This window comes from Varanus komodoensis, unplaced genomic scaffold (assembly GCF_004798865.1).
Source record: "Varanus komodoensis strain SLA01 unplaced genomic scaffold, ASM479886v1 scaffold6_4, whole genome shotgun sequence".
Taxonomy (NCBI): Eukaryota; Metazoa; Chordata; class Lepidosauria; order Squamata; family Varanidae; genus Varanus; species Varanus komodoensis.
In genome coordinates this window covers 14,183,912-14,207,860 of record NW_025336347.1, presented here as the reverse complement: position 1 = coordinate 14,207,860, position 23,949 = coordinate 14,183,912, and the positions used below count along the sequence as shown (strand labels likewise).

Below are 23,949 nucleotides of genomic sequence, written 5' to 3'. Positions count from 1 at the left end.
GCCGCCTCAGCCCCGCTGCGCGGAGGACACCTGGCGAGGCAGGGCCGGCGCGGCCGCACCTCCGCGCCCTCCAGCGCGGCCCGGGCAGCTCGCCGCGCCTCAGCCGGCGACGGGAGCGCGGCGGAGCGGCGAGCCGAGCGGCGAACCCGCCCCCTCCGCTCCCTCCCCCGCCCAGCGCGCGCGGCTCGGGCGTGGACGCTCGCAGGGAGCTCAGCTCTGCCTCGCCTCGCCGCGGTCCGGGCGCTCGGCTGCCTCCCCCGGCTCGGGCCAGCGACCTCTCGCCTCCTCGGGGCGCTCCTCGCACCGGGCGCTGCCGCCGTCGCCGCCTCGACAGAGCCGAAGTTTGCGCGCCAAGCGGCGGGCAGGCATGGAGACCGTGGACCAGGTAAGGGCGCCTCGAGGAGCGCGCGGAGGAGGCGCCGCCGCGCGGGAGCGCTTGGCCGCGGGGGCGCAGTGGGGAGAGCCCCGGAGCGAGCCGCCCTGACCCCTCGCCTTTCTTTCCCCGCAGCTCGCTTCCAAGGGGAGTTTCCGGGCGGTGAAGGAGCCCCTGGCTTTCCTGAGGGTGCTGGAGTGGGTAAGTCGGACTGCCGGAGCAGATGGGGCGCGCGCGGGGGGGGGGCGGGTGTGTGTTGTGCGCGCGCGCGCCTCCAGGCTCTCGGGAGTTCGTGGTCCCCGGGGCGGCTGCAGAGGCTATATAGGCAGGTGCCTGGAACGGGCCGAGGGGGAGCTGCGCTGCGGGCGCAGAAGGAGACGTCGAGGCTCCGCTTGATTTCAGCCAGTGCTTTTGGGCGCCATCCTGGCTCTTCAGAGTGCGTAGGGCTCCCTATAGTCCCTTGCAAATCCAGACTCCACTGACTTCTCCTCCCCGCGTCCAATTCACTGCCACTGCCTTTCTTGGAAGGAAGAAGGAAGGAAGGAAGGAATCAGTCTCGCTCCTGGATTTCCGCCCCGCTTTGGGCAGCGGAGGAGGCAATGTGTGGTTTTAAGAAGAGCGTCGCTGGGGTTCCGGCCTCCCTAGAAAGCAAATTCCGTGTATTGCCCCCTCATTGGAGAATGATCCTCTTCTTCTTCTCATGATGACGATCATGAAATCGTTTCTTCCCGAGTTGAGTCCTGGCTTGGTAACACAGCTTTCCAAGGTTTTGGTGAACCCTGGTTTGGATTCAAGCCCCATCGGGAGGAAACAGGCTCTTGAATTTTGCGGGTTTAAGCGCATGGCTTAAGTTGGGGCTAGAGAATTAGCACGCTTCCTGGGATAGGGTTAGGGAAGGGAGGATGCGTTTCTTGAAGTGTAAACACACGATGGGCTTTAGGCACATGTTCTTCCTAGTAACCAGCTAGGGAAAGAAGAGGGGATTGGATAAAATACTGGGAAAGGAAATGGTTCGGGAGGTTCTCTCCATCTCTGCTTGTTTGTCACAAGGGCCCTTTCCTAAAAGCTTGTGTGTCACTCCACTTCTCTCTCCTCACTTTTTTTTTAGCTTTCCAATGACTCCCCAAATGGATAATATTTTAGTTTCTGGTTCTATGTGTTTTTGCTTGGTGTCATTTGACTTCATCAAAGAGATGCATTCATTTAAGTGCAAAATTTTGGATATTTCATCTCCTTTCTATCCAGTCCTTCCTCTCATTATGCTCCTCTTATGCATTTAGCAAACTAGTCTCTGGGTTTGAGCAGCAAATTGAGGCAGATAATTGGTTCACGGAATAATGTCAGTGTTTGTTTCCCTGATTGTGATTCAGAGTGAATTCTGCAGGTCAAATGACATCCATTGCCAGTAGGACTGAAGGAGGAAGAAGAACCTCTCTGAACGGAAAGTTCAGTGCATGTCATGGAAGATTAATCACATTCCCCTAATGTTGAATGGCTAGGAAATTATATAACGTGTGTGTGCTCTCTGCATGTATTGATTTCACATATTATGAAATTACAGGTGCACGTAAGGCTAGGGTGGATGTACATAAGCAATTTGAAGAAGAGCTTGTTTTCTTCCTTACATGATTTCACTGTTAAGTGAAATGTATTTTACACATGTTTGCATATGTGGCTGTATTTCCATGTAAGACTTCCAAAATCAAGTATACTGTGCCTTGAAAACCATCTTTGCTCCCTTTCACTTAGGCTGCACTTATTGAAACGCTTCCAGATCAGATTCTATACGCATGTTCAGCAAAACTGTGGTGGTTTAATACCCAGCTCCTCTCAAACCATGGGAGGACTGTTCTTAAATGTATACTTTTTTTGGTCAGCTGTTCTCTTTCTCCTTAAATACTTCTGTGATTGTAGAATGCATAAAAGCACCTTTTAAAAGTTTTAGCTGCCTATGAAGTGTTCTATAAGAGCAGTCTATCTACCTTCTGAAAAATAATTGATGTTTCTGGTCAAGCTTTTCTACACATTAGTGTTCTTCAAAAGTGCACTAATGTGTAGAAAATTGGTATTGGGCTAATCTTAGTACTGGCAGTTTAGCGCTTCCCCAGTGAGTAGGGTATAATAGTGGTTATTGTCTTATTTCAAGGATGGAAAAGAAACTGAGATGTTGTTTACATGTGGCCTGTCTAAAGTCTGAATTACACAAAATGTGAGGGTCAGAATGAGAGAATTAGGAAGGTCTTTGTTATAAGTAGGCAATTGTTGTAGAACACTGGTTAAGCCAGAACATTTTTATAGTTTGGAACCAAACACTGTTGCAGCTTGGGATCTAAGAGGCCGGAGCCTTGTGATACTGATATTTGTGTGTGTTTCCTGGGTCTTGCAGTTCAGCTAGATAATCTCAGTGAAAGAGCCTGCTTTCTGGTCACAGCTGAATCATTTTAATAGACTATCATGTGTACGTCTGCCTATTTCTGTAGGAGACATGATCAGTGCTTTCTTTGTTCTATGGCAAACCAAAGTGGAAGCCATACTATATTAGATCTACATTTTGAAGAATAGTAGGTAATGTGTATGTTTGAAATATTATTTATTTATTTATATTGGATTTATGTCCCACTTGTTTCTTTTTATAAAGGATTCAGAGTAGTTTACACCTTTCTCCTTTTGTGTGATCAAGTAGAAGAAAGAATCTAGCTGTGATTGTACAGGACCGATTAGTGTCAATTAGAGGAATTTTATACTTTGGGTATATTGTTGTCTATTAAATCTGCAGTACTTTTCTTCTGGCAACTCTTCTAAACCCACCTTAGTACGATGATTTGTACTACACCTTCCCTCTTCTTATATGACTTGAGCCCACTGATGTCAAGATGCTACCATGGCCCTGCAAAGAATGGTCAGAATCAGCCTTTAGGTAGTGAATACTGGATTGTGGCTCTTTATATTTAAAAACTTTCTTTAAACCAGTGTTCATCTTACAAACAGCAAGGTGGTGCAGAAGTATAATTACAATAATGCAAATGCAATAAATACAAACAAAGCCCTGGAACTGTACAGCTGCCAGAAGGCAATTGTAGAAAATACAATCAGATGGCCAAAAATCAACCAATTAACATGTTTGGGTGAATAAAAAGATTTTGAGCTGGCGCTGAAGTGCTGGTGCCAGCAGCACCTTCATGGAAAGCTACTCCATAGTCGGGGCCCACAGTTGAGGAACTGCTCTCCCTTGTTGACACCATGTACCCAGGAGTCTTTCGGAAGGACACCCCAGGCAGGCTACGTTAAGAAGAGGCAGATATTTGGGCCCCAGGCTTAGCACCTTAAGTGAATCTTAGTAGCGGCAACCATTGCACCTCCTTCTGAAATGATTGGATATGATTCCGTCCAGCTGTACCGGTTATAGTTCCGGCTGCCATATTCTGTAGTGGCTGCAGCTTGCAGGCTGTCGTCAAGGGTTGCCCCATGTACAGGGCATTACAGGGATCCAGTGCTTTTTTTGTAAGAAAAAAGGTGTCGGAACTCATGAAATTGTTTACCTTTCGCACGTAGTCAATCACTGTACACACACCCACACACGTCAGTTGTGGAACGAAACATAATGGTCGCCACCTATAGTAAGCACTCGGCGCACGACCACATGACCAATCACAAGCTGAGCAGCACCATCACAACCAGCGCGGACAAAGTACGCATGCATCGGATTCGACACACAAGCAGCCCACATGCACCATTTTAATGATTTTGCCGCTGACCTGCTACGCTAGACAGGGCGATTCAAATCACGTGGATCAAACATCAAATTTTCAAAAATTACTTTTAAAACTTGGAAAATCTGTTGAAAAAAGGTGCCGGAACTCTGTTCCGGTGCGTTCTATGACAAAAAAAAGCACTGCAGGGATCTACCTGGGAGGTTACCAGTGTGTGAGCCACTGTGGCCAGGCTGACCTGATTCAGGAAAAGTCACAGCTGGGAAATCAGCCAAAGCTGATAACAGGCTCTTTTAGCCTCAGGATAGAGGCTAAATGCTGGATAGAGGAATACTCCAAACTGGGCACCTGTTTTTTTAGGGTGAAGGCAGTCACCTTTAGAGTAGACCAATTCCTGGCCTTTAAAGAGAGAAGCTTAGCTAGGCACTGTGGGATGCTTCTACCTTCCTCCTCTCTTTTCTCTCCCCTCCACCTCTTATGCCATATGAAGGTGAAAAGAGAGCATTTACCTTGTTCTCCAGCCAGTTCAAAGCAATATAGTTTGAAGCATTCAGAGGGGGAAACAAAGAGTGCTGTTAAGACTCTATCTCTGAAGACTCTGCTCAAAATAAGTCGATACCTTTCTTCAGTCTCTACAAAGCTACAGATTTCTGGAGCATCCAGAGGTTTGAAATATTTGAAGGAGAGCAAAACATGACTCTACTGAGCAGTGGATTGTGACTCAAAGAGAGCTCAGGCTAGGGAAGGCAGTGGGTAGAAGTTATGGGCCTGTATATATTGGCTTTTAAATTAATTGGATTGTATTACTATTGGAAGATTTGTTATGATAATGACAGACTTTTAGCAAAGAGTTCATCAGTAGCCATACAGTGGATCAGTGGGCTGATTACACTGCTTGCCTCACATCTAAATGCCATTTTGTTCTTCCTTTGCTTAATGTCTGTGCCTTGGATAGTTCTTGGTCATATTAAAATGTCTGAAATTACCTTTTAAAAACAAAACTAGAAGAGGAACACACTTGGGTTTTTTTCTTTTTTCAAATTTATATGCTTCTGTTTCAGGTTAATCAAGTCTTTAGAAGACTTTACAATAAAACCTCCAGAATACTTCATATTGAATTCTTAAAACCCTTCTTATTAGCTAACTTACTAGTGGAAATAAGCCAGGGAATTGTTGGAAGGCGTTATCATTGCTTATATGATAAAGTTCTGCTGACTCAGGCTTTAAACCTGAACACACATCCTAATGAGTAAGCACCGATGAACTGTGAGTCTGAGTAAACATACTTAGGACTGTGCTACCATATGGATTATTTGCAGTTGTGGCTTAGTTTCCGTTCTACATCATGGGTTTACAATCCAAGTGCTCTTTTCTTGCACTTAATAGCCCAGAAGGGCTGCCACTTAAAAAACTTAAAATAAGAAATTGGCCACCTTTGCTTTTTTCTTTCTTTCTTTTTTCTTTTTTTGGTGACAAATTCTGTACCAGTTGAAATCTTTTGATGGATTTGTTCAGAACAGTGCAGTTATGCCCCTAATTGCCATATTTACAGCTGTTTCATTTTGAGGGCTAAACAGCATGTGATCTGACCAGATCTTCCTCCTCCCTTCTCCTCCTCCACTCTCTCTCTCTCTCTCTCTCTTAAAAGAGCTAGTTCTGATTTCTTCCCTATTGGGCTGCTTATAGCTATTCTTGGTGGTAGAGCTGCACGTCTTTCTCTGCATGCAACCATGTAAACTATTGAGATGCTTACTATCTTCAGTGCAGTGTAATCTAGTAGCTGAGTTTCTAATAAAGACCTTAATTTTGAATTAACACTTATCTTTCCAGTAAAAGTTGAACTACTCTGTTTCTTTCATTGTGTCAATAAACCCTGTATTTTAGAGCTTAATGGTCTCCAGAAAGAGTATCCTATTGTCAAAAGAAGGGTGGCAATCCTGCCCTGCCCTGTCCTGTCTAAATCTATGATACAAAATACAGTTATACATTGAAAGATTATTACTTTGCATTTATATGCCATCCTCTTTTCCCTTTTGTGAGGAACTCAAAGAAGCTTGCATTACACAGCTCTGTTTTTTGGTCCTTAGAACAAAACCCTGGGAGGTTGGGTGGGCTGAGAGTCTGCAACCAGCTCAAAGGCACCCAGTGATCTCCATGGACCGGTGGGGACTAGAACCTGAATCTCCTGGGTTTCCAGTCCAGCGCTCTAAGTACCACACCACCCTGGCTCTCAGTAATAAAGGTCAATTACATCAGCAGAGTGCCAACTAGGAAGCCAAACAAAAACACAATGGAAAATTATGTTTAAAAACCCTAAATTGTATATTAAATAATAAAATGATTTGTGCAAAAAGAAACATTTTAATTTGGCTTTCAAAAGAAAAAAAAAAAGTCAGTGCCAGTTATATCTCCTTTGGGAAGGCTTTCCCAAAGTTGGGGCTGAGAAAGACTTCTTTTAAATGTGTAGTGTAATACTCTAAATGGTACTTAGAGTAATAATGTTATTAATGAATAGGGAACCAATATAATTCCTTAAGAACTGGTTTAATATGGATCCATCGAGATGAACCAGTCAAAATTCTGACTGCTGAATTCTGCACAAGTTGATGCTTCCAAACTATTTTCAAGAGCAACCACATGTGTAGAGAATACTATGATAAGGTAATCAAGGAAAGGCCATCGGTGTCAAATAAGCATTGTTACGAGCATCTCATGAGCAGCTGTCTTTTCGAGGTGTGGTTTGCGTGCTTGCTAACCATGGCAACGTGCGCAGTGTGTGTGTGGACAACAGTGCGAATACTAGGATTGGTGTGGGGATTTTTGCAGAGGTAGTTGCATATTTGGGAGAGGTGGAGTGACATGCGCGTTCTCGCTATCTTCACATGAGCACCCAAATGAACTGGCTTAGTGTGGATCCATTGAGATGAACCAGTCAAAATTCTGACTGCACAAACTGATGTCTTGGAATGGCTTTCCATAGACTCTGTATCAGGAATGTGCTTTATGTTGTGCAAGGAATATGCATTACCCCAGCAATAAGTATGTTAGGTCTGTTAGTTCCTTCCAGTCTTTGCAGGCTGCTGCTCTCTGTAAATGAATTAACTTCATAATTGTGTATATTTCAAAATGATTGTTTTGTATACAAATTGTTCTGAAATGATCATTTGTGGAATAATACATGCATGAATTTTAGCAGTAAAATCAATTGTACACTGCTTCACTTATACTAGCGATATCATAAAATATGGGGGCTAGATACTTAAAATCTAGCTAATACTGTGCTGACTATGCAATACATTATTCTCTTGTTTAGTACAAGTATTGCATGAGAAAATGCTTCTGAATTTCTCATCCCTTCCTGCTGCTACATTCTTAAAACCACAATCTGATTCTGAAGCAGTGGACTGACTTGAAACATCTTCTCTGCATACATCTCCCCCTCCATGCAATAATGGTTCCCTTTGAAGCTATTTTCATAGCTGCTACAACCGTAGGCTTAATCAAGCTAGGAAATTCTCTAATTGAGTGGTGCTTCAGTGAAAAACGCAGTTGGGGTGTAGTGTTGCAGAGCTTTCTTATCATATGACTCTCTAAAGGTTAGCTAACCAAATAGAAGAGGGTTGTTTGGTTAGCAACTGGACTGCTCAACTGTATAGCATTCAAGTCCATGTTTACACTGTGGCCTTTGATTACAGGAAAGACAAGAAGGACTAACCAGAGGGTCTTCTGTAATGTTTATATGCAATTCTAATGTATCTACCCATAAGCTGCAAAATGAGCACACAAAAAATTCACTGTACAGTCATAGTGTGATCAAATCAGCTTCTCAGATATGACAAAGGTTGGGAAGAGAACCAAGAGGGACAAATCCCACTGCTGCAAATTCTGCTGCAGCGAGTTGTGGGGGCACTCCGTCACCTCCTTATCTTTACAGAGAGCTTCTCTCGACTTGTATCATTGTCCTGAACAGTGATGCTGCCATTGGAACCTGAGATTAGGAATGGAGGCTTGATCTGATTTGGGGGGAGGCCTTGAGCTTTGGCATCCAGTTCTGTTCTTCCGTCAACATTTAGGCTCACTTCCCATTTTACAAGTACCTACATTTTTTTTAATGTGAAAAATGTGAAATAGATGGGACTAGTGTGCACGCCTGTTTTTGGCCTTCTGATCACTCCTGCTGCAAATGGAGGAGTGAAACCTGTGTTAAGCAGGGGTTCCAACTTCAGGTTGTCTCTCCTGCAACAACCCAGACTTCCATGGTCAGGTGTAAAGATAAACAACACAAGGACACTCCTCAGCTTCAGCAGGAGTGACTATGTGGCACGGAGCCAGAATACTCAGTGGCACCTGCTTGTTCATGACTACCCAGCATTAAATTTGTACAGGATTGCAGCCCTGGGAAGTAAATTCTCTGTTTTTTGTTTAGAAGTTCCCATTTCAGATTGAAACTTAAGTATCACTTTTGCTAATTTTTAAATGCACTTTCATTACTTGAACTAAAGCGACAGAAAGGCAACCTTAATCAAAAATAAAACATGCAGAATGCAGTGAGTAGGTCAAACTTTGTTTTCCTTACCTGTGGTTAAAGTAGCTTTCCTTTTCAATTTTACCTTCATGCTGTTCTTTCTTACCCTTCTACTCCTTTATATGCATTTTACTTTATCTTGAGGCAGAAGTGGGAAACTCTTTAATGTACTCTTTAATGTATCTCCAGCAGAAACTTACTTTGGAACCTCATCATGACAGTGTTCAGATAATTAATGCTGATAAATCTCAACTTTTGACATATATCACCACAAACAATGGGAGATTGAAGGCAAAACTTTATTCTAAGAACACACATACTCTGGGTTGATAAACTTTGCAGTGAGCACACACTCCAAAAAAGTATTGATTGGAAAAGAGTCGGGACTATGCTTGTGTTGGTTCTGCAAAGAAATGTACCGCAGCTGGGATGCAGTGGGTACTAGTGCAGTCATGGTGAGGAAGGGAGAAGCATTCAGAAACTCCAGTTAGCCGAAAAGGCCTCTGGCAGAATATTGACTTGGGCATGCCAGACAGTGCATGAAAATCTAATTGTTTAATTTTCATTGGCTGCCGGTTTGCACATTTTATCTTTAAATTCTTAGATAGCTTAGGAACAAGATATCTTAAGGGCCATTTCCTACAGCACTATCTGAATTTCAGTGGTGGGTATTAGACACCAAGCCTTCCTTTCTCAAATGAAGGTTTATTTTGAAATTAGCTACAGAGGGAATCTTGCCTGGTTTCATCAGCATTTTCCTTCCAGTGTATGGTCAAGACATGGCTTTTTCAGAGAAGTATTTGTGCAGTGTGCTGCAGTAAATTGCCCTTGCTCCAACCTTTAGATGGTATAGAAATATGATGATGATGATGATGATGATGATGATGATGATACTCTGCTGATTTGTGCTGCTGCTCTTATTTTGTTGTTGTTTTCTTTGTCTGCATTGTTTTTCTCTCAGTATCACTAACTGCTTTGATGTGTGTGTGAGTGTGAATAAAGGAAGGAAGAACAAATACTGCCAAAATATGCTCCTCCTTTTATCACATAGGTGAAGAGCCTCATGCCTGGAGGCCAGATAAAACCCTCCTGAAGCTGAATCCTACTGTGGGTTCTCAGAAGACCTCTTTGTCCCCAGACCCCACTGATTTGTTCTACCATTGGCTGTTGTGCAGTTTTTCTGTCCATTCTGTAACATAAGAAAACCTCTCCTAGGGCTTTCTTAATTACCTGAAGCACTTCAAGCTAAAATACTGAATTTTGGTGGCTTTGGCCTTGCCTTGGACCCCACCCATTTGTCTGTAGCACCACCCGTCGCTGGAATGTGGCCCTTGAGAGGGTCTCTGCAATGGGATCCAACCCTTGAGTTGAAAGCATTTCAACACCCGTTTTTGTGACTTTCCACCACTTTTTGTAAAAAGATTTGTGCATCTGTTTAAATAGCCTTAACTTGCTCTTGGTGATATAATTGGGAGCAAAATCTGAGTGGCTGTGTTATTGTATGCTATTTTGCCTGGCATTTGGTGAAATCCTATCAGGCACATGACATTAGAAGGTAATCCCTGGTTGGATAGGAACATCCACATGACCAAATCAGGAATTAAGAAGCAGCAGCAATTGGGAAGAAAGTAGTGCCAAAGCAGCAAAAAATGGGAGAAACCAGAAGCAAATGGCTGTATGAAAGAGTAATATTTATGGAGCCTGACTTTTAGTAAGGCACTCATGCTAGTCTGTAGCAGCAAAAACAATAAAGAGGTTTTGGAGAACGTCCATCCCACACAACCAAGAATTCAACAAAGGTGAAATATTCAGAGCAGGAGCCTTTTGAAAAAGCTTGCCTCAAACCCAGGGCAGGAGAAATGGGTACAGAGGTTTAACCCTCTGTAACTGGAGACCAGTGGTTCTGATCCCACTAGGGGTCACACATGCTAGGATACAAGAAGATAGGCCACAGACACACAGATCACAGTTAGTGTAACACGTAGCTTGGCTCTTAGGTGTTGAGTAAGAGTGCTCGTGCTGGCTGCAAGGTTGCAGGTCAGCAAGCAAGAATTTGGCCTTGGTACTTCCTATGTAATCATCAGTAGTAGCAGCCACTACTCCTGCTTCATAGTTAATAATTTGGTCACACTTCTTTGATATCGTTACTCTGAAAAGGTCTTATAGGGCTGGTTTGCTTCCTACTTTATACGAAGGCCAAGATATGTCTCTGGAAAGCTTTGAACAAAATCCTCTCACCTCCCAGCAGCCCCTATCATTTTAAGAGCATGGAAATCTAGGTCAAGAAATGTTAGTGGAATCTAATATCTCCTGAATGCTTCCCCGCAGGCTCTTCAGTCTCCTGGGGCATTGCATGGTGCCATCAATTTGGCTTGTACAAATTATGTTTTGTTTAATATTCTTCAGTAAAAAATAAACAAATCTAAAACTAAACACATTTTAGTGTTGTTACCAGTATAAATATCAAAAGCAAAACAAAACGAAGTACATTACTGCATCAAATCTCACTTTAGTCAAGAAAGGAATAAATGGCCTTGGAGAAGGCCATGATCTCTCCACTCCTGCCTGTAACATGCTGAGCGAAAGGTACAGCCCATCCAATAGGTAATCCTTACTGAGTTAAGAGGAAGCCTTGGAGGAGAAAAAAGGAAGAGAAAGCAAAACTAGATCTTAATTGCCTAGATGAAATCCTGGGCTCATAGTAAATAATAGGAGTTAATGTACAGAGTGGATTTGCTTTGAACAGGAAGGGAGAACTCTGGGTTCTGTGTGAACCTGAATTATGATCCAGACAGGATCAGAAAGCAGCTTTAAACAAAGGCTTGCATTCGATTCTTGTCACCCACACCGTGCTTAGTTACAGCATGATATTAAGCTAGGATGTCTGAAATAATTATAAGGCAGCTTACCAGTAATATTGGCAGTTGTAGAGATAATCACAATCAACTTTTTATTGATGTTTTAGTCACCATAATCCTTTCAGCAGGGCAGGTGGTGGTTGTTATGCTGGTGGTGGCAGTGGGAGCTGGCTCTGGGGTGATGCCACCTGTCTTCTTTGCTGTCCTTACGCATAGCCATGGGGCAGTGGCATGAGGATGCTGGTCTGTGCCTCTCTGTATCCCTCTTCTTATCCAAAACAGTTTTCTTTCTTGATTTTTGCGTTTTTCATATTGTCGTTAGTCACAGAGTCGTGCCCCACCCATCACGACCCCATGGGCAACATCCTCCAGGCTCTCCTGTCCTCTGCCATCCCTCAGAGTCCAGCCAAGCTCACACCCGCTGCCCAGTGACTCCATCTAGCCACCTCATCCTCTGCCGTCCCCTTCTCCTTTTGCCATCAATGCATTTTGTATATTTGTTTACAGATCCCCCCACCCTTATGTGGGTAGCCTTGTGCACAACATAACACTCAAGGTGTAGTCTTAGCCCTGCTATTTCTTGATTGCTTTGGCCTATCCCATGGCCTTCTCTGATGGAGAACTTCCCTGGTGCCTATCCTGGTGCAGAGAATGGGAAGCACATCAGGAACAGTAGTCCCTCCGTATGTGTGTGTGTGTAATCATTGCAAGGTTGATTGTACTATTCTGAGAATGTCCATTCAGAAGTAAGCTCTGCCGCGATCTGTGGGACTCACTTCAGGAATTCAGCTTTTGTGCCCCAGTGCTTCCTTTGAATACCAGCGTGGAAAATATGCTTGCAAAGCAAGTGTTTGCTTATATCCTTATGAAGGTGAATCCATAAATATATATTCTAGTTCAAAGTATAAGGGATCATGTTCATTCCATAGAATGAAGTGACAGACAGGCAAAAGAGGAGGTGAAGAGTGAGCTGTGCTTTAGGCTAGTATGTAACTTGCTAAGAGATTGAAAACAAAAAGTAAAAATGACAAAACTGGCGCTGTTAAATTTTGAGCACAGAATGAGAAGGTAAGACTCAGTGCAGATGGTAATAATGCCAGGGACAGTTAAAGGCAGAAGAAGAAGAAGAAGAGGAAGAGGAAGGCCAACTTTGAGATGAACTGGTTCCAGAAGCGAAGACACTGCCTTGCGTTTACATGAGTTCAGCAGGGCTGTAAAGGACAGAACATTTTGGAGGATGATCATTCATGGGGTTATCATAAGTTGAAAATTATTTATGATGATGATCTATTTCATTTTTGTCCTGCCCCACTGCCAAAGCTCACTGCATGGTTTACAACAATTCATAAAAACAGACAATAAAATGCAATTGATATCAGAAAACAATAAACAGTTTAAAACAGCCAACTTGACAACAACACATGACATATGAAATATTACATGAACAACTTCAGATATGAAAGCAGGTTCCACAGGATTTCTGTGTTACTGTGTCTTAGATTCCAGCACGGAGAATTAATTTTGCAATGTCTCCTGAAATACATCACAGCTCCAAATTCTGTCCCTCCCCCTCTTCCCTTGGCTTAGGAAAAAGCTTGTTGGAGGTCTTCATTAAAAGTCATGTCAGTAAGCTGTTGATAAGAGCACTTAAGTTGTCAGCATATGACATGTGTGCAGCCCATACTCGCTGACATCATCCAGTGGGCAATGCAAACAGAGCAGAAAATTAAACAAGGACCTGAGTGATCTGGGTAGAAGACCTGCCACCTGGATGGACAATAATTTCTTCACAACTGTTTCAGTGCCAAAGGCAACACATAGTGTTTAAATGGTTAAACTCAATACATGCATAGTAATAAACCATGCAAAGAGTTGGCAATTATATTTTGCTTTGTAATATAGCAGTCTTCTCTACTATGATGTCTAACCCCAGGGGCCAAGGCCTGGTGATGTTCCTCACCTTAGAATTAAGAGTAGGGGGGGAATGAAACCACCCGTGCCAAAGATGTTATACAGTTTATTGAACACAGTGATGAAATATGAATCCAGAAAATAGCTTACATGCCCATTTTCCAGGGCTGTATCTCTTTCCTGAATAGTCCATGTGATCCTCCGTGGGCCACCATGGGCCATCTCTCCAGGCTGAGGAAAACAAGATGATGTCTCTCGCAATGGGTTTTATGAAGTTCCTCTCTGCCATTTCTACAGAATCCGTCTGTATCCCTACACCCTCACCTCCCCCTTCCTCTCTGCTTCAGTAAGGCAAACCGCTTTATTCTCGTAGCAAAGGCAGCTCTTATCTGCAGAATGATTGGGGAAGGCAGTTTCAAGGCAATTATCTGGTGCTCTTGCTAAAAAACTGAAAGCTATAAGGACTTTATCTTCTTTATCTTCAAGAAACTATTCTAGATTTTGGACAGTGGGAAAGTTTGCTATACAATGTATACATTTATTTTTCCAATATTTATATCCTGCCTTTTTTCCCCTGAAAGGAATTCAAGGCAGCCCACACATTTTCTTCTCTCCTTTTAATCTTCACAACAACCCTGTGAGGTAGGAATGCCTGAGAGTCATTGACTGGGCCAAAGGCACCATGTGAGCTTCATGGTCAAGTGGGGACCAGAACCCAAATCTTCCATGTTCCAGGCCAACATTCTGCTACTGCCTATTGAACTTTAATAACCTTCTCACCATTTTCTGATAAAGTCCATGCAATACAGACATCAACTTGCATCAGCAAGCGTGAAAACACAGGATCAGGGGCTACGGGAGTTGCATTCCAAAATGTCTGGACAGCATCTTTCCAACAGTGTTAAAACAGATATTAGAATGTGCAGTACAAATGGGAATGTCCTGTCAGCAAAGCTTGAGCCTTGAAACATAGAAACAGAGCGAGCCAGAAGAGGTCTCCTGGGCCATCTAGTCTGACCCCCGGCTCCAACCAGCTCTGCTCGCGATATGCCCACCATGTGCATGTCTACATTAAGCATATCTGAGGAAATGGAGACCATCAGTCCAAGTTCAGTGGCCAACTGGTATTGTGCAACAGAATGACAGTCTTGGAGTAACAGGAAGATCAAGCCTTTTTCATGCTTTTCTTGAACGCATGGGTCTAAAAAGTGAAAATAATTGCTCTAGGCTTGCTGAATTAAGTACACACAGATGTTTTGGAATTTTGCTGCTTGATCTATTGTTAGAGTATTTTATTTTCTTAATGGTTGTGAAGCAAGATACAGTAAAGGGAGCCGTTTCCAAAAGAGCACTCTTGAAATTGCTGTTATCTAGGAGAAGTGTTTAGAGTTTAGCACTGGTGTGTATCAAAACTCTAGAAGAACTATGTATCTGTGTTGTTTGTGCTTCTGGCCCCTTTCACTACAGTTAACATGTTGCAGTAATGCAGAAGCAGTGAATCCATAGTTTTATGTGGCTTCAAAATGAAGGCTGCATTTGACTCAAATCCTCTTAATGCTCACACATGGCAGTTCAGAGTTTCCATGGGGAATATTATTTAGATGGATTTTTATCTTCATTGCGCAGAGATTGTTCATAGTCCTTGTTGCAGTGAGCTTAGTATAGGCTGAGACTTCTTTGTATAGCTATTTCGGGCTTTAAACTTCAAAGGGAAGAGGAGATAAACAGGATGGGTTTGCAACAAAACTTTTGAAATGCTCTTGAAAGCAAAGCCTATTTGGAAACATTGGCTGAATATACACATTTAGTTAGGAAAGATATGTGCACTGAGAAGTCATGTAAGCAGATTGGAAATATTAAAATTGAGATAAACATATGAGGGCAATGATTCCTCCCTGCCAGAGAGGGAAGAAGAAAAGGGTAAAGTTAAAGGCAGGTGAATATTTTTCTGCAAGGTATTGTAAGTTCAGGCGGTGGTTGTCCAGAAGAACTTTCTTTGCCCCCTGGTGATCTGAAAGTTTGAGTTGCTAGTTCTTTCATGAGAATTTTTAATTTAGGATATAAAGGATCCTCACAAAAGGTTCAAGACCAGGCATGTGACATTTTGCACAGGAAGGGCCACCACTCAAAAAAGCTCCATCACCTGTAGAAACCATTTTCTTTGCCATTACCCTTTCCGGGTTTCACAGGTGCTGCATGTGATAGTTGGCAGGTGTAGGAGATCTGTGACACAATTGATTTCCTTCTGTCAAGAAGAAACTGTTGTACCTAAGGCAGGAATCACTTTCTCTTCTTTGAAATCTTCTGGGAGAAGGAGCTGCCCTCTTGTCCTGCACGAAGCCCCTTACACACGGATGGCACTAGAAAGATGTTATGTGCTGTCAGGTTGTCTCTGACTTATGGCAACCCTATGAATGAAAGCCCTCCAAAATGGCTTGTCCTTGACAGCCGTGCTCAGTTCTTGTGAACTCAAGCCTGTGGCTTCCTTTCTGGAGTTTATCCATATCGTATTTGGCTATCTCCTTCTTCTTTGTTTGACTTCCCATTATTGTCTTCTCCAGTGAGTCTTACCTTCTTGTGATGTGCCAGAAGTATGACAGATTCAGTTGCATAATTTTTGCTTCCAAGAAGAGTTTGGGCTTGAGTCGATCTAGAACCCACTTCTTTGTCTTTCTGTCAGTTCAGGGTGTTCAGATGTGTTTGAAATATGATGCTCCTCCAGCACCACATTCCAAACTCATCTATTCTCTTCTTGTCAGCTTCCTTCAGTTTTCATACCCAATCATAATGACTGGGAATATAATAATGCAGATGAGTTTTGCTTTGGTCTCCATTGAAATGCTTTTACACTTGATGATCTTTCCTAGTTCCTTCATTGCTCCCTTCCAAGTCTTCATCTTCTTTCAGCTTCTTGGCTACAGTCTCCACTGAAATTGATGATTGAACCAAGTAGGCAAAATCATTCGCATTTTCTTTTTTCTTCGTTGTTGACAGTAAAGTTACGTAATTCTTCTGCAGTCATGATTTTTGTTTTCTTAATGTTCAGCTGCAGTCCTGCTGTTGCATTTTCTTCTTTTCACTTTCATCAAGAGTCACTTCAATTCATTGCTGCTAATGCTGTGTTCATTATCATAACTTTAAAAAAATGTTGACAGCTGATAGCGAATCATATATGTAAGCTAAGCACAAACCTCTCCTGTCTTGTCCCATCCTAAGATAACTTTTTCCCAGCATGACTCGCTTCCAATATTGCGCCCTGGCTAATAGGTAAACCAATCTCAGAAGAGAGACTGTGAGGACAGGAGCAGTGAGCAGAGGTGGATTCTGCTTTCCCACATCCTCCCCCATTCTTTTGACATGATTGGAACACCCACATAGACACATCACAGCAGTCACCGTTAGTTTGTACACTTGTACAATGTACTTTATACACTTGATACAAGTGTACAAATTCCACTTTGGAGCACTTCTCCATAGTTAGTTTTCCGGAAATACAGAAAGAAAGTTCTCCACCTTTTTTTACCTGATTCTTATAATATCAAGAGTTTGCAAAGTCCTATGAGGAGCTTTGTACCTGTTGCAGCTCTGATACATCTCTGCCTACTTTCCCCCTATTTTTTCCATTCTGGATATTAAAACACTTCACTCTTAGTTTGATTTGCCTATTCAGCCAATCTATTTAAAAGTTGCAAAATGAGCTGCAGTAACCCATCGCAGATGCTTTCCCTAGGGTTCTTGCTATATTTGAATTGCCTTCAGGATACGATAGAGCCAATAGCTCTCTGATACCACCAGAATTTGGTTTTTATTTAATATTTCAAAATGAAATATATTTCCTGAGTAATTTCAGTATCTCTTGTATCTTGCGGGAGGTACCAGCACACCTTAAACCAAAAGCAAGTGGTCAGTACATCAGTAACATGGTACTAAATCAGCATGTTGGGATGTCTGTGCCCTTCCGCTAGTACGCTTTGTTTTCTGCACTTGTTCACATTTTTCAGGTAATAGTGTCTTGATCACTTTAATTTTTCAAAATACCCACTAACATTTTCATGCACACATTTACGTGCATAAAAACCGCACGGGCCTTTGCGTGCTATTTCACGCGCCACGTGCATTTTTGCAAGCACATTTCCCTAATACTTGCTTTTCCCTTGATGTGTGCATTTCTGTACCCAGTTTTGATGGGAGAACTGCATCACAAAATGCACAGATGCGTGCAAACTGAAAAATAAGTGCATTCTAACTGGTTTGAAAGCATGAATTAAGTCAGGTCATATTAAAATAATAATTTAACTCCTAGCTTTCGCTTCCATGCCCATCTTCATGCAAAGTTATTCACAATCTAGAGATTGCTTGGTATCTATGCTGCTCATTATCTGCTGAAGAGTTGTATTAAAGTATGTGAAGACACCCATTGTGAAGAACCTGCTTCCCAGTGTATTTAGCCTAGCTAGCTTGTTCTGATTCTTATTTCCAAAGTGGAAAACCTCAAAAACCAGTTAATTTCTGATGCAAAAGAGTTTGCTTGTTTTTTAAAATAAGAAGGTTTGCCGTCTTATGTATTATTGTGCTGCATGCTGAACTCAGTGCACATGCAAATCATGTCATGTGGTCATGGCGATTTACCTGTCCTATCTCTGTGCAACCATATGTATGCAGGCAGGGGACAGTTTCATGTTTTCAAAGAAGTAGCTAGGAAACAGTTTGGAGGACAAGGGAGTTAGAAGAGTGCTTAGTGGGGCTAAAGAGATTGCAGAAAAGCTACATGATATTTTGGTCTACCTTCTGTTTGGAAGATGTAGGGCATCTACTAATAACCTGGTTCTTCTCAAGAAGGGACTCTGCTGAAACAAGAGATTAAGTTCTAGGACTTATTGAGACATTTAGAGTTGTCAGATTACTGACTGTGGATGGTATCCACTCAAGAGTTCCTTGGAGCACAATGCAAGCAGGTTGCCTGTGACTCTCTGGACTCAGGGGTTATGGGCATTGTATGCCAGATGGGAGAAACAGAACGGAAGGCTGCCTCCACATTCCTGCTGCTCTGCAAAGGAGTTGATCTCTGCTTTCTAACTAAACTGCTTTGGAGAGGAAGGAAAGGACGGGAAGGCACTCCAGGAAGCATTGCATCTTGGTGGCTGTCCCTGGAACATTGCTTCTGTGACCTCAGAGGAGCAGCTAACGTGGTTCTAAGGCTATCAATAGTGACTAGTCTTGAAGCCTTTGTGCTACCAAAAGGATCGCACTTGGCATCTCTCGGGATAATACAATTTGCTGGGGAACAACAGTGGAAAAGGACTATGCCTGCCCTGCCTGTAGGCTTCCCAGAGTAATATAGAGAGCCAGTGTGGGGTGGTGGTGAAGAGCGTGGGACTGGGACTCAGGCAACCTGGGCTCTCGTCCCCGCTCAGCCATGGAGCCAACTGGGTGACTTTGGGCCAGTCACAAACTCTCAGCCCAACCTACCTCACAGGGTTGTTGTTGTGGGGGTAAGATGGAGGAGGAGAGATGATGTAAGCTGCCTTGAGCCCTTTGTAGGAAAAAGGCAGGATATAAATCGATAAATGAATAAATAAATAAATAAATAAAATCTGGTAGAGCACTTGCAGTCTCTTTTCCTGCCCACCCTGCCAACTGAAATGCCCCCTCCCCCTCCCTGTAGTAGCTTTCTCTACCCTCTTGGAGGGCAGCCTGAACACTTCTTTTTCATACAGCTGTGAGAGAAAAGAGGATAAAATACATTCGGTTCCCTGTTCCAAGGGCAGAGTGCTGTCTCCAACCTTGGGCTGGGGAAACCAAACTATCCAGTGGAGCTTCAGAAGCTCTCTTCCCCCCCCCCCCACCCCCAGCTCAAATGAATTATGTGACATAAAGGATAAAGTAGAGCCTAAGGCTGCCAGGACTGTGTAGATTTTAAAACATACAGTACACATGCAAGAGGAGGTTTCTTTGTATGGATATTAGAAGGAACACATTTGGTAGAATAATGCAGAATTAGCTTTCAAATGTTTCATTGAAGGTTTTTTTTAAGTTATTTCATTATACTGGGAAGAAACTGTGTGTGTGAAGCAATATGCTTAATTATAACATCTAGATGCTGAGAAATTAGTCAATGGACGCTTACTTCTCCCAGGAGGGAGGGTTAATCTTCGTTTCCTCTATTTCAAATGGGAAAAAATGAAAAGCTTATCACCTAGGAAACACATGGTCTTAATCACACAGGTTTTGCACACACTTAGATTTTTAGGCAGCAAGAATGCTCTTTTGTAACTACTCTTTTCAGAAATACAAAAATAGGTGGCTGGACTTATTTTTACCATTTCCTTTTTTTTTTTTTTTTTTTTGGTAACATGTAGGAGGGGCAACAAAACAACAACTTTGGATGAAAATAAGCAGTTTGTGCAGCTGATGGCTTAAGGAATAATAATGATAACAAAGACTTTAAATGTACCTTAAGTCCCAACACATTTCACAAAATTCCTTCTCAATGTCAGCTTTTCTGAAATTCTGAATAGATTTCACAAAGTTTTGTAGCTCTCTTGTTATTTTTCCCCCCTACATTTGAAAAGCATATTAAGGGCCAAATTGAAGGATTTTCAAATCGCACTGATACCTGGGGCAGAGTTATGTGTGTGCTCCTCCTTCTCTTTTGAAATCAGTGCTCCTTCAACATCATGAAGACTGACTAGAACACTTGGAGTACGTTGGATGCTACCAAATACGAGATGCCCATTCCTGTCGCTGTTATGTGCCATCAGTCATCTCCACCTTACGGCGAGGCTACAAATGAGTGCGATGCAAAGTGTCCACTCCACGACAGCCCTGCTGAGCTGTCCTAAATTCAAGGCCGTGGCTTCTTTTATGGAGTCAATCCATCTCTTCTTTGGTCTTCCTTTTCTTCTTCTGCCTTCAGCTTCCCCTAGCATGATTGTCTTCTCCAGTGAGTTTTGCTTTTTCATGATGTGTCCAAAATATGACAGCCTCAGTTTTGTTATATTTGCTTCTAGGGATTGCTCTCGCTTGATTTGATCTAGGACTCATTTGTTTGTCTTTCTGTCTGTCCAGGGTATTTTGCAAAGCTCTCCTCCAGCACCACGTTTCAAATGCATCAGTTTTCTTCCTGTCAGCTTCCTGCACTGTCCCACTTTCACAACCAAACATTGTGATTGGGAATACAGTAGTGTGGATAATCTTGGCCTTGATCTCCAGTGAAACTTCCTTACATTGATTACCTTTTCTAGTTCCTTCATTGCTGTCTCTGAAGTCTCAGTCTTCATATTTCTCGGCTTCAGTCTCCATTTAAATTGATGATTGACCCAAGGTATGAAATCATTTTTTACTTTTGCTATTTTACTATTACTATTTTCAGTTTCTTCATGATTAACAGTAAAGTTCTGTAATTCTACAGTCACATTTTCTGTTTTTGTAATATGCAGCTGCAGTCCTGCTTTTGTGCTTTCTTCTTTCACTTTTATCAGGAGTTTTTTCATGTCATTATTGCTGCTTTCTACCTGTAGTATAGTATAATCTGCCTATCTTAAATTAGTTAAGGTTCTTCCACCAATTTCACTTCTTCCTTGGATCCTAAACCAGCTTTCCTCATTATTTGTTTTGTGTACATATTGAATAGTTAGGGAGATAAAATACATCATTGTCTGACACCTCTGCCTGTGGTACACCATCCTGTTTTGCCATATTCTGTTTTCACAGTAGCTTCCAGTTACTCCAGGTTACTCAGCGGAACACTCAAGTGCTGATTCAGTTTGGCTTCTTTCAGGACAGTCCATAGCTTCTCATGAGCCATATAGTCAAAGGCTTTGCTGTAGTTCATAAAGCACAGACTGATCTTCTTCTGAAATTCTTTGGAGTACTCCAGTTATCCAATGTATAATTGCAATACGATCTTGAGTGCCTCTTTCTTTTGGAATCCAGCTTGGATGTAAGGCGTTTATATAGAGTAATAATCTTTGCTGCAACTCTTTGAACATCACTTTACTTGAATAGGAAATTAGTGCAATGGTCCTATGATTGCTGCACTCTTCTGCATCCCCTTTCTTGGGGAAGGATGTCTGTTACAGTAGCAGATAACTTGAGCATTAGGGCAGTGGTGTGATCACTGTGCTTATGATTAAGAGCGAGGATCCCATGGCCTGGCTTGGCCACTGCTCTGTGATCTTGGCCAGGGCAAATTCTTGGTTTCTTCCTTTACATCCCAATTGATTTTTTTCTTATTTAGTTTTCAAGTTTTTCCGTTTTTTGCTGTATTTCTGTTCACTTTAATGCATAGATTCTATGTATTTTTAAAGAGATGCTGAGCTTAATGAATAAGCCCTTAATGAATGAATTTTAGTAGAATTATTCTTTAGCCAAAGAGAGAGAAGGAGAATATATTTTATGGGAAACAACAGTTTTGGAAAGGAATGGCCTTGCCTATGCTGACAGATTGTGGGCAGGGGCCACAGAACCATTTGAACATGGCAAGTTTCAGCAAAACCTGTAGCTCTGAAGCCACCCTCATTTATTGATTTGCTGCCTTTGTCATCTTTTGTCAGACTAAGCTGATTTTCTACAGCTGAAGAACTGAGTAAGAAGCATTTTCAAGACTGATTGAACAATTTATAATTATGACTTTTTAAACTCCTGTTGAACTCTCATTAAACTTCCATTGAACCATGTGTTTAAATGGATTATTATTATAAATACAATAGATTGGAATTAATTTATTGATGCAATCAGATCAAACTTTTGAGTTACAATCCAAAATTAAGTACTTAATTGAAAATTGAATGACTTTGATCATAAGTTGCCCTTCCGTTTATGGGAGAAGAGAGTCTACAACTGTGCCCGTCATCTGTTACACCATTCCCAATTGCCTCCCAGACCTTAGGAGAAGATGATCAGGGAGCAAAGTGAGACAGCAAACAGGAAGTTAGGATACAGTCGAGAATCTTTGTCTTGCAAGGTGTGATTAAGACGCACAAAACATTAGTTAAAAAGAAATCTTTCTGGTGTTCACATCACCAAGTTCCTTTGTTCTTCCCTTATGGGCTTCAGTATTTTTACTATTTCCAGTACATAACCTATTCGGTTAGCTGTCCAGATTACACTTTCTGTAGAACTACTGTATCAGCTCATATATTGTGAATTCTGCAATCAGCTCTTTTGGTTGCAGAATTTATGTGTTATAGGATTAAGATTTTGATTATTTGGGAAGGGTAGAGGGATGTTTGGGGAAGGAAGGTAGACAAAACTCTGTAAATAAGGGCTGCCATGTATAAACTATGAAGACTAGTCTCCTGCTAGAACAGGAGTGGTGAACTCTAGATATTGTTAGATTACAACTCCCATCATCCCTGCTCCCTAGAAGTCCTAGCTGGAGTGATGAGAGTTGGAGTCCCACTCCTGTGCTAGGAAATGGAACATGAAGTTCCTGAAATAAAAGCATATTTTCCTGTATAATACAGTGGGGGAATCAGCATTTTCTGTAAAAAGCAGAAAGAGCTGGGTAAGGGGAACATATTATTATTATTATTATTATTATTATTATTATTATTATTATTATTATAACATTTCTATGCCCTATAGAACCTATCAATTTTCTTTCTCCCTCCCCCTTTTTGCATTGTTTATATGTATTGAATTTAGTAACACATTTTTCTCAAGTGATTTTATTTCACTTTTGAAGAAGTTATTTACCATCCATTTTGCTACCCTTTTCCTGGAATTATAGTCAGTTCATGTCCCTTAGGGCTGTCCAGTCTGATAATCTGTGTGACAGTCCCTGGCGGCAATGGAGTGGGATGCAGAGAAGCTGCATCACCTGATTCTTGTGCCCGTGGGAACCTGCTTGAGGCAACATTTTTGTTACCAGAAAATATTGGGATTTTTCTGCCAATAATGTTAATTGAAACTTGCAATACTCTTTTATTTTGTCCTTGTGTAAGTGCATTAGCTCTTTCCTGGGAAGAATTAGGCGTTGGTTAAACATTTTCAGACATGCTCTTAGCATGTAACACACATGACCCGTTGAACACACCAGAATTATTTCTTGTGTGTAACTATAGGAAGACATATCCCTTCCTACTCCCCTTTCAATCCTTTTCACAGTAATGCAGACTAATTGACTGGTTTTAGGAGTTAAACGATTTTTGCAGTTTAGAAGTATTTTCATGCTTCAGAGACTGAATATAATGATGCTGACTGGGTTATAATTGTGTGTAAGCTGCCCCTGAATTACAGGGGACAAGGCATTTAAAGATAAGTATTTTAAAGAGTGGTAACCTGGCTGGCAGTAAGAGCTTGTTTATTCAACCTGCCTTCCTGAAATCACTATCTCCTCCACTTGGTTCAATCTCTGTCTTGCCTATATAACCAAGCAAGCCATTACATGCAAGTCTGAAGCTAATTTGAAAGCAATATTTTAAAAATTTAGGGTAACCAGATGTAAAAGAAGAAAGGACACCAGGTCATTTAGTAATTGTAGTAGAGGGAATATTGGTTGTTACCCTGTCTTCCTAAAGAGGGTTTCTGAAGGGATTCTGACTTTGTTTTTTGACAGAATAAATAACT

General features: G+C 41.9%; 1 protein-coding gene across 1 annotated transcript in view; it reads left to right on the top strand.

Moving 5' to 3' along the window:
* Window positions 1-367: 367 nt before the first annotated feature.
* Window positions 368-23,949, top strand: part of SYNPR (synaptoporin) — a 167,225-nt gene continuing 143,643 nt past the window's right edge. Inside the window, exons 1-2 of the mRNA XM_044451909.1 lie at window positions 368-385; window positions 509-574. Of these exons, the coding sequence (XP_044307844.1) occupies window positions 368-385; window positions 509-574 (84 nt within the window). The remainder of the gene's footprint in view (window positions 386-508; window positions 575-23,949) is intronic.